Consider the following 11674-nt stretch of genomic DNA (forward strand, 5'->3'; position numbering starts at 1 on the left):
TACACTTGGAAGTCAGGAAGATAAATTCAAACCCTGCCTCTCACACTTACTAGCTAGTGGAGTGACCCTACACAGCCCCTTGACTTTTCTGTGCCTCATGAAGGACTTGAGTTTGGGGGCCTCTAAGACCCCTTCTTACCTTAACTATGCTCCTGTGGTGCCTTGGGATTGACCTGCTTCTCTCCTTTCCCAGTCTTTTACCATTCTTTAAGCAATCAGGTTGAATTCAAATAGAAAGGAGACTATCAATCCCCACAATAAGCATCCCTGTGGCTGCATATTGGCTTAGCTTTAAAATGTAATGTTCTCTATGTTATATTGTGTTTTTATTTATTTTGTAAAGTATTTCCCAATTATATTTTGATCTGGTTGAGGCCATGTTGGGGAGCATCCTGGGCCACATGTAGCCATGTATTTGACACTTCTGCTTTCAACTATGGCTCTTGGGCTATTCTCTGTAATATTCACAGCCTCTTAAGCACATCACATGTCCTTCCATTGCCCTTGGGATGACCATAGTTTTAATTCCAGTAAAACTATAATACTTCATGCCTCACGCTCATGCAGTATGACTCTTCTCTAGAAGAGTATGATTTTGTTTTTTTTTTAAATTTTTTATTTAATAATTACATTAAATTGACACTCGTTTCTGTTCCGATTTTTTTTTCCCCTCCCTCCCTCCACCCCCTCCCCTAGATGGCAAGCAGTCCTTTATATGTTGGATATGTTGCAGTATATCCTAGATACAATATATGTTTGCAGAACCGAACAGTTCGAAGAGTATGATTTTGGAAAAGATGGGCTTTTGTTCCAGGATGAAGCTTGGGTTGTATTAAAGCCGTGCCTAATTTCACAAAAGCAGTTCACAAAAGAGAATTTGCTCTCCTTTTCCTTTTCTTCTTCTTCCTCTTCTTCTTTCTCTTCCCCTTCCTCCTCTTTCTATTCTTCTTTCTCCTCCTCTTCTTCTTCTTTCTCTATCCTCCTCTTTCTCTTCTTCCTTATCCTTTCCCTCTTCCTTCTCCTCTCAATTCCAGGCCTGGAATTGCCCATTTCCATTGAAAATGAGAAAGCAGCATATTTCAGGAGCAAGAACACTGTTCTGGAATTATAATACCTGGCTTCAAATCTTTCTTCTATAACTTGTAATACTCTCCCTCCTCCTGTCAGTCTATTTGTTTTCTTCATGTTCCAGCTAAAATTCTACCTTCTACAAGAAGTCTTTCTCAACCCCTCTTAATTCTAGAACCTTTTTTCTGCTGATTAATTCCTATAATTTGGAATTGTTTTGGATCATTGTATTGATCAGAGTAGCTAAGTGATTCACAGTGATCATCCTTATAATATTGTTGTTTCTATGAACATGTTCTTAAGGTTTTGCTCACTTCATTTGAGGGAGGTCATATAAATCTTGACGAGATTGTTTTTTGTCTTTCTTTGTATTCCCAATGCTTAGCCCATGCCCAGCATAGAGCAAGCATTTAATAAATGTTTATTGAGCACTTCCTATCTTGAATGATCTTTAGCAAGTTACTTAATTTTCATGGTCTATATCTAAAAAGCGAGGTTCCTTTTAATTCTGTTTCTGGTCTATAATCCTATAATATACGTGCCCATTGCATGGGGGATCATCGACCAGCTATATATCAGTGTCTATACAATAGTCATTTTTTTTATCCCCTTGGTTTTTTCTGTGTTGATAGTCAAGCTGACCCCTTTTAAGTGGTTTTGGATCTCAGGTAGGAGGCTCTACAATGCTGTCACAATGTCATCCAGAAACAGAAGCTTCTGGGCAATTTCACCTTTTATAAAAAATTTCTTTACTATTTGGACCATGCCCAAGACACCCTCCAGGATGGTGACAAATGCCTTTGGCAAGCGTCAGTACTTGGTGTGATACCCCAGGTGACATTTATAATCAAATGATCATCAACCAAAGTCATCTCTGTCACATCTTTTAAGAAATATTGAATAGTTTTGACAAAAGCACAGGAAACACTTTGTTGGAAAAGAACCTTCAGAGAGGTGCTTCACAGTCTTGGATCAAATACTCTTTCTTTCTAGTCTACAAACAATGGGGTCAAGCAGAGCTGCTTCCTTCAGTCAGCTGTGACATGGTAAAGATGTGGGTGTAGAATATAATTTACAAAAGCCTGCCAGGTTCCCTTCTCAGATTTCTATCAAGTGCTTTCTCACAGCATGTATATAATATGGCCATTAAAATTTTTGTAGAAATTGGAAAGTAGATCATATGGTTCAGTAGTCATTCATGTGAATTATTTTCAATATTTAAGTTATTAATGTAATTATTAAATTTAAATTAAATTATTTAGATTATATTTACTTTGCTCAATCATGAAGCATTTTTAAGTGCTTACTATGTGCCAAATATTTTACTAAGCCCTGGGGACTCAAGGAAAGTCAGAAATAGTCCCTGCCCTCAAGGAGCTTAGATTCTGATAGGGAGAGATAGCATGTATCTATCTAGGCATATACAAGATACATGGAGAATAGATGGAAAGTAATCTTAAAAGGGAATGCTCTAACAGCTAAGGGACCCAAGGGAAAAGATCTCTTGCTAAAGGTAACATTTGAACTGAGACCTGAGGAAGCAGGGATTCTAAGAGAGGGCATGCCAGAGAGGAGGAACTTCTGTACTTTATGGATCCCTAGCATTCATGTTCTTTTTGCCAACACAGATTCTGTACCTTCGCCGGCTTCCTAGACAGCCTTTAAAAGATCTTGCACTGAAAAAATATTCATCACTAGTTAGCCAACGTGGTGATAAATTTCTCAGTATGTAGCCAGGCTGGTTCTTTAACAACAGACACATCATCTGACACTAGATCTAAACTCCAAGTTTTTCTAGCTTAGCTGGATCTGCCAATGTCTTTGCATTCTTTTAAATAAATGATAACTGTTGTTTGTGTCATCATCATCGTTGTTATTGACATAACCTTCAAGAATCTAGGGCCATATCCACATCACAATGAGGAATCTTTTAGATGTCATCATATCAACATCATCATTATAGTAGTGGTGATAGTAGTAGTTGTAGTAGTAGTAATAGTAGTAGTAGTAGTAGAAGAAGAAGAAGTTCTAATATTACCATCCCTGGCATACCATATGTAGTACTAAGAAATCTTAGTAAGGAAAAAACAAATCCCCAAAAATATTTTTTGTTGTTGTTGATTAACCATGTCTCCTTATGACCCCATTTTCTTAGCAAAGATATTGAAGTAACTTACCATGCCTTTCTCCAGCTCATTATTTAGTAATAGAAGAAAGTAGTAGCAGTAATAGTGCTAGTAGTAGAAGAAGAAAAAGAAATCAGTAGTAGTAGTAAAGAAGTAGAAAATAGTGGTGGTGGTAGTAGTAGTAGTAGTAGAAGAAGAAGAAGAAGAAGAAGAAGAAGAAATCAATAGTAGTAGTAAAAGAAGAAGTAGAAAGCAGTAGTAGTAGAACAACAAGAAGAAATCAGTAGTAGTAGTAAAAGAAGTAGAAAGTAGTAGTAGTAGAACAACAACAAGAAAAAAGCAGTAGTAGTAGTAGTAGTAAAAGAAGTAGAAAGTAGTAGTAGTAGAACAAGAAGAAGAAAGCAGTAGTAGTAGTAAAAAAAAAAAAAGGAGAAAGTAGTAGTAGTGGTAGTAGAACAACAAGAAGAAAGCATTAGTAGTAGTAGTAAAAGAAGTGAAAATAGTATTAGTAGTAGTAGTAGAACAACAACAAGAAGAAGAAAGTAGTAGTAATAGTAACAGTAAAAGAAAAATAGTAGTAGTAGTAGTAGTAGAAAAAATAGTAGTTGTAGTAGTAGTCGGGCAGCTAGATGGCACAGTGGATAGAGTACCAGCCCTGAAGTCAGGAGGACCTGAGTCCAAATCTGGCCTCAGCCACTTAACACTTCCTAGCTGTGTGAACCTGGGCAAGTCACTTAACCCCAATTGCCTTAGTAAAAATAAAATAATAGTAATAGTAGTAGTAGTAGTAGTAGTAGTAGTAGTAGTAGTAGAAGAAGAAGAAGAAGAAGAAGATAATAGTAGAAATAGAAGAAAGTAGAAGATAGTAGTAGTAGAAGAAAGTAGTAGTAGTAGAAGTAGAAGAAAGTAGTAGTAGTAGTAGAAGATAGTAGAATTAGTTATGGTAGTTGTTGTAGTTGTAGTAGTAGTAATGGTAACATTGATAACATTTTAAAAATTTAATTGTTAACATTATTCTCTTCATCAAAAATAGTATATGTCCACCCCATTAAGGTTTTGATATTACAGTCCCTGGCATACCATATGTGGAATTAGAAATCTTAGTAAAGAAAAAACAAATCCCAAAAAATATTTTTGGTGGTTGTTGATTAACCATGTCTCCTCATGACCCCATTTTCTTAGAAAAGATATTGAAGTGACTTGCCATGCCTTTCTCCAGCTCATTTTACACATGAGGAAACTGAGGCAAAAAGCATTAAATGACTTGCCCAGGGTCACACAGCTAGTAAGTGTCTAAATCATATTTGAACTCAATTCTTTCTAACTCCCAGGCTAGGATTCTATCCATTGTGCCAAAGACAATAAGGACAGTTGAATTAGCTCAAGTATTTACATAGAGGAAGTCCATTATGAAGTATTGTCAAAATGTACAGAGATAGCTGGGCAGCACTGTAATTAGAGTTCTGTACCTATTGCTCTACATCAGGAAGGCCTAGGTTCAAATTCCAGCTTCAGACACATATTAGATAGATGATCTGGGGCAAGTCACTAAATTTCCTCAACCTCAGGTTCCCCATCTCTAAAAGGAAGATAACAATAGCACCTGCCTGATAAGGCTGTTGTGAAAATCAAATGAGCTAATATTTGTAAAGGGCTTTGCAAACTGTAAAGTACTATATAAATGCTAGCCACTGTTGTTATACTAGCTGAAAAAAGGATATGAAAAACTTGGGGGAAGATTCAAAGATGTTGCCACACATTATAATTTCCCAAAAGGCTATTAAGAGAATACCACTAACTACTGACCCATATTTATGCCTGCTTTCCCATCTCTAACAACCTTTGAGAATAATCTACATACATACCAAGGGCATCCTTGACAAAGTTATGAGAAAGGAATAAGCAGGCTTTCCCAGATGGTATTTTAAAGCATTTTTACAACTGACTATCTCACTGTGCTCATTTGTAAACTCAACGGAATACAACATCAAAGTCTTCCTTCCAACAAGTCCTATGAATGTCTTATGAATACCTAAAAAATCATACATGATTCCTTGAAAGATACAAAAACAGATCTCTGATTATTACTATCAAGCAGAACATAAAACAAGATGTATGACATTTGCCAAATTTGTCATAGAGAATATCCAGCTCATTCCAAATAAAAGAGGTAAGAACCCCCAGATGCTTCTATTTACAAATGATATTGGGTTGATGACATCAAACCTCGGAATGTTGCAAAGCCTCCTACATGAGACTCCTAATCACCCAAAAGCTTGTCTTTTACCTGTAAAAAAAAGTTTATAGCAAGCTCTTTTTGTGATGGCAAAGAATTGGAAAATGAGTGAGTGCCCATCAAGTGGGGAATGGCTAAACAAGTTATGGCATATGAAAGTAATGAATATTACTGTTCTATAAGAAATGATGAGCAGGCTGATTTTAGAAAAGCCTGGAAAGCCTTACATGGACTGATGCTGAGTGAAGTGAGCAGAACCAGGAGAACATTATACACAGCCACAGCAAGACTGTGTGATGATCAACTATGATAGACTTGGATCTTCTCAGCAATTCAGCGATCTAAGGCGATTCCAAAAAACTTTGAATGGAAAATACCATCTGCATCCAGCAAGAGAAAAAGTTTGTTCTAAAGATTTACATGGGAAAAACCAAGCAGATGAAGATTAGCCCGTTGAATTGGTCCATCTGGATTTATCTTTATATTGGGCAGTGCAGAAGGACAATGAACTGAGCCCAGAATTGAAAAGCAAGAAGACAATAGATGAATTGCTTTGGAGACATTATGAGCCACTTTTAATGACTCCAACATTTTTCTTGAAACAAAGACTTAGGCACCCATTCCTCATAGGAAAAGAAGATGAGGAACTAGGTCCTGAGAAGTTCAGTAGCCTATCTTAGACAACAGCGGCAAGGAAAAAAAACACCAATATCTAACCACTTCCCTGAAATAACACTAAAGACTATTATTAATGCATCTTCCTGAATTCAAAACTCACTAGCTGTGTGACCACGGGCCAGTCATTTAACCTTATTTGTCATTTACCTTATCTGTAAAATAAACAGTATTTTTGCAAAAAACAAATGAGGTCATGAAGAGTTGGACACAATCGAAAAACAGTTAAATGAACAACAAAGGCTAAATGTTCCCCCTTTTTTTTTTCGAGACAGAAATATTATTTATTTCTCCATAACTGTAGATCTTTAGAATAGTGAAGTTTGCTCACATCTCTAACATCACAGAATCTCCAAGTGGAAAAAGACTTCATAGATCACCTATAAATGGAGAATCATTTCTATAGAATCCCCCACATGATATCCATATTTTCTCTTCATTTTGGAGCATCTTACTATCTCTTAAAATATCTCATTTCACTTGTGAACAACTCTAACTTTTTAAATAGCCTTTTATTTACAGGTTATATGTATGGATAATTTTACAGCATTGACAATTGCCAAATCTTTTGTTCCAATTTTTCCCCTCCTTCCCCTCACCTCCTCCCCTAGATGGCAGGATGACCAGTAGACGTTAAATATATTAAAGTATAAATTAGATACACAATAAATATACATGATCAAACCGTTATTTTGCTGTACAAAAAAGAATCAGACTCTGAAATATTGTACAATTAGCCTGTGAAGGAAATCCAAAATGCTGGCAGGCAAAAATATAGTAAATGTTCCCCTTTCAATTAAATATTTTTTCAATCATATGAGACAGTGGGGTGAAGGGAGGTGGGTAATATGTATTTAATGTACCTTATTCACTAACAACTCTTTTTCCACATACAGAGTAAAAGTTAATTTCAGACTACCCCCATGTGAATAATCAAGGAGTCTAAATTTACAAGCTTTGAAGTAAAGAGTTTTGCCCATATTTGTTTCTCTCTCCCTGTAGCTCGTAGGTCACACCGCCTACGGCGCCATCACCACCACCACCAGCAGCATCACCACCAGCATCATCACCATAAATCCCACAAGGAACGGAGAAAACACAAGAAGCATCCCAAGATGGACTGGGAGAAGGAGGAGGAAGACAACTTCTGCTGAAGGGCTAAGGCATAAGAAGCACAACCCCAATTCCCACTCTGACAGAACCCTCTCTCTTTCCCAATCTCCTTTGTAAAAAGCCCTCTCCATCCCTGTTTCTCAATCCCACAAGGTTCTCCCATGTATTTGAAACATGGTCTGATCTACAACAGACCTCTGGTGTAATGTCCTAATCAAAAGAAGAACAATCAGAAAGGGTATATTATGCTTTGGTTTAACCTTCTATTCACAAGGCTGATTGTTTATTTGTAGTAAGGGAATTTGGCACATGAAAATACATTTGAATTTACTTTCAAGAATTTTTTTTCCCACTGGGGAACCAAGAATAGCTAAAGCACTATTGTGCCAGTGGCCTAGTCAGAGCTGAAACTTTACCTAAAATGATTATTCTTGAGAATAGAGGGATGACAAAACTGTGTACATGACTTTGATTGTTCTCCCTCATCATGGACATTAACTGTTAGATTTTTATGACATGACAGACACACATCTGCACACCTACATGTGTGTGCATCTTATTTTGGTCTGAATATAAGATTCAACAGTTTTTTAATCACAACCTCTCCATTCTTGTAGTATACCACTATCCATATCCATACCTACTCAGTTACTCAAAAACGCTTAACCTTTAACTAGGATGGGACAATACTTTTAGAATGTTATGGGAGTGGGGTCAATTTATAGTCAGGGTTGACCTATATTCAGAGCAATATGACAGGTGATGGAAGGAGGTTGGATTAGACGGACTTTAAAGTCCCTTCCAACTCTGAGATTCTAAAACTCGGATACTAAAATTCTGTGACATGTAAAGATTCTGTGATTCTGAGATTCTCCAGATCTATGATTCTGAGATTATCTGATTCTCAGATTCTGTGATTGGGAGAATCTATTATTCATATTATCTAAGAATCTCTGATTCTAAGGTTCTGTGATTCTGAGTTTTTATGATTCTATGATTCTAAGACCCTTTCCTTGGCAGGATAACAGGATGACTTGGACTGGCAAGGCTCTGATTCCTTCATACCTCTTGTCTTCAAAATGCCAGGCCTAGGGGATCTGGACAGCTAGCCAGGCCTTGAAGCTCCTTGCCAGTCTGAGGAGGGGGCCAGTTTGTCTACACCTCTACCCCCATTCCTCCATAGCTCAGGCATTAATAGTCTCCCAGACTATATCTTCACCCTAGGCCCTTCCTTATCTCCTCTCTAGCCATTCCCCATTCCCCACCCCACAACTCTCTCTCCAAATTCTCCCTCCCACCCTGTGCCCATTTCCAGCGGCTGGCTGGTTGAATAGAAATGCATAAAACTCAAAGTAGCAACACCCATCTGTGATCGTATTGTAGAAAGGTTTGCAGTATTAAAAAAAAAAACCCCACAAACACACACACACTTTTTTAAAAACAGGTTTTTTGTTTGTTTTTTAAAACAAAGATGTGAGAAAGAATGAGTGTTTCTCCCAGTCCAGAGAAGCCCTTTCCCTTCCCAGACCCCGTTCCTGTTTTTAGCTCAGAACCATAACAAGCAGAACAGTGAATTATACCCAGTGTGAAGTGACAAGTCTTAGTACCACAGTCTGAGACATAGTCCTCGTTGAGCCTAGTGGAGTCAGTGGAGGACAAGCCCAGTCTGCTGCCTGAGTCCCAGACAATACAGGGTATATTATGGCTGAAAGACCAAACATAGGATCATCGCCCTAAGCTGATAAGAACAAGGAGCAAATCCAGTATTCTGGGTTCTGTATATATTTCCTAGTTTAAAAAAAATCATTTTTTAAAAATTGTAAATGAAAGAGTAGGCTTTGATCATAAGTTTTAATAGGGGGAAAGTTTCAACTGAGCCTGAGTTCCTACTGTGACAATTTAAACAATGTTTTTTATCACAGGTGGCAATAGGCTCTCAGGAAGATGGGGCATTTGTTAAACGATGGGGGGAATGCAGAAGGGATGGGGGTCATGATACTTAGCACTAAGGGGAGACAAAGAAAAATAAGACATAGTCCCCACTTCTGAAACTTGACAATAGATGTTCAAACAGGACCCTGATTTGGAATTTTTCTCTTTATTTTTTCCTGCTATGGACATGAACTGTCGTTCAGTTTCTAAAGTGGTCCTATCGAGCCACAGTCTGGTGCTGGTTTTGTCCTTTTCTTCCAGGAGAGTCCATAAGTTTCCATTCAAAGCCTTTTCTACATTTAAATGAAGCCGGGAAAAGATATTCATAATTATTTGCCTACCCATCTTCCCTTTCTCTTTGGACTCACTGTAACTTTGGTCTCTTCTTAGTCTCTGGTTTTTCTGCTTCCATCTCATGGCCCCCTCCCCGGCTGGGGGAAATCTCTCTCTCTTTTTTTCCCCTCAACGGGGTTGTTTATTATCTTTGTATGTGGATGCGTGGGTGTGCTGTGTGCGTGTGTTTGAAAAGCTTTGGACTCAGCTGGTTTTGCTGTGACTACAGTGTTCCGTAGGCCTGTGGTATCTGACACTGTGCATTGGTGTGCTCTCTTGGACATTTTAATAAATTTTTTTAACAGTTCAACCCACTTGTCGTCTCCTCTTTGGCTCAGCTGTCAGGATTGGTAATCATCCTGTCATAGGTTTCTAGGGACTGGTGGTTCAGGCTCAGCTTGGTCAGCATCCCCCAAGATGCTTCAACACTCAATGTATTAGTCATAGTATACTGGAAAGAATTCTGAACTCGGACTTGAAAGATCTGAGTCTGCATTGACTATGTGACCCTGAAAGTAATTTAGCTTCTCTGAAATTCAATCTGCAAAATAGGATAATATTATCTATATGACAGGGATTATAAGGAAAAAGCTCTATACTCCTTATATAGACTATGTAGTAATAGATAAACATATCTAATAATAATAAGTAGATTGTAATAGATATAATAATAGACTAGATATAATAGACCAGTGAATGGATAGATATAACAATAGACTATATAATATAATAATAGACTGTATAAATATAGTCTTTATATAGAAAAATGAGCTGTCATTTTCATGGTATTAGTTTGAATAGTCAGTAATGAATTAGTCTGAATAGATTTGCTTCCCAAATTTGTTGCATGTAAAACCACATTCCAACTAGATTCATGTTCTTACTCACTTTTCTCATCACTGCTTGATCTGTGAGGATGACAAAAAAGAATCCCTAATGATAAAAATGAATAAAAACAACTGCTTTTATTTTAAATGATTAGATTCATGTCCATTAGAATGTAAGCATCTGGAGGGCAACTACTCCATTTGCATTTTCTGCATCCCCAAAGCTTAACACAGTGTCCAACATTCCAAAAACAGTTGGCAAATGCTTAATTGATGCTGCTACTTGTCAGTGACTACAGCCACTGACAGTTATTAATTTGGTGACTCTGGATGTGTCACTCAACCTCAGGATCCCTTATTTTCTTATCTGTAAAATAGATATAGTAGTACTTAACTTCCAGAGTTATTGAGAGGATCTTTACAAATCTTACCACTCTCTATAAATGTTAGCTATTATTACTGAGTGACTGATTTCCTGAACACCCAGTACCAGTACAATGAACAAGGTTGGACACTATAGAACAAAGGGATTTGTGATAAAAATAACTACTCTAGGCAAGAAAAAAACATCACTTATAATAAGCAAAAAAACAATAAAGCCTAAAAAATCAACACTGGATTTATTCATTTAAATATATGCATAGCTTTGGTTGAGGAAAAAACCTTTTAAACTATCCCTAATATAAATTTCTAGAGGCGGGACTTCTTGGCACAAGATTTTGGTGTTTGAATCCAGTCTCTGGGATTACAGACAAATCATTTGTATTTTATAAGCCTCAATTTCTTCATCTGTAAAATGGGAGTGAAAAAGCAGTAGAGTACAAAGCAGAAGTGTCAAACTTAAATGGAAATGGAGCCCCTAAGTCATGTACAAAGATTATCTATGTTTCATTATATTTTTATTTATCTTATTAAACATATCTCGACTATATTTTCATCTGGTTCAGACCACACTCAGAAGACTTCTGAGTGTTTTACCCTTCTGGTATAGTGGACAGAGAGCCAGTCTCAGATCCTCCAATCCTGAGTTCCAGTCTCATTTCTGCCTATCATGTGACTATCAGTGCCCCAGAGAACTTTAAGAAAATAACTGTCAGAGAAGGTGAAGATCTATCTTCATATAAGGAATCTTTTATCTAGAACTCCCTCTATCGGGGATATCTTAGGCCTTGGTACCTTCTTCATACTAAATGAGATAATCAATCAACATTTATTAAGTGTCTACTTTGTGCCATGCACTGTGCTAAGTGCCGGGGATACAAAAAGAGACAAAAGACAGTCCCTACCCTGTAGCTTAAGGATCTAAATTCAATCATCTGCAAACTTTTAAAGCACTAGAGAAATATTAGTTATTATTATTTATG

The 11674-nt window shown here is 37.2% G+C and overlaps 1 protein-coding gene across 1 annotated transcript in view; it reads left to right on the forward strand.

The window, feature by feature from the left end:
- NCAN (neurocan) overlaps positions 1-9793 on the forward strand; it is a 53755-nt gene extending 43962 nt beyond the window's left edge. The window contains exon 16 of the mRNA XM_051975442.1: positions 7108-9793. Coding sequence (XP_051831402.1) covers positions 7108-7259 — 152 coding nt within the window. The 3' untranslated portion in view covers positions 7260-9793. The remainder of the gene's footprint in view (positions 1-7107) is intronic.
- The last annotated feature ends 1881 nt before the right edge of the window (positions 9794-11674 follow it).

This window comes from Antechinus flavipes, chromosome 1, assembly GCF_016432865.1.
Source record: "Antechinus flavipes isolate AdamAnt ecotype Samford, QLD, Australia chromosome 1, AdamAnt_v2, whole genome shotgun sequence".
Lineage (NCBI taxonomy): Eukaryota > Metazoa > Chordata > Mammalia > Dasyuromorphia > Dasyuridae > Antechinus > Antechinus flavipes.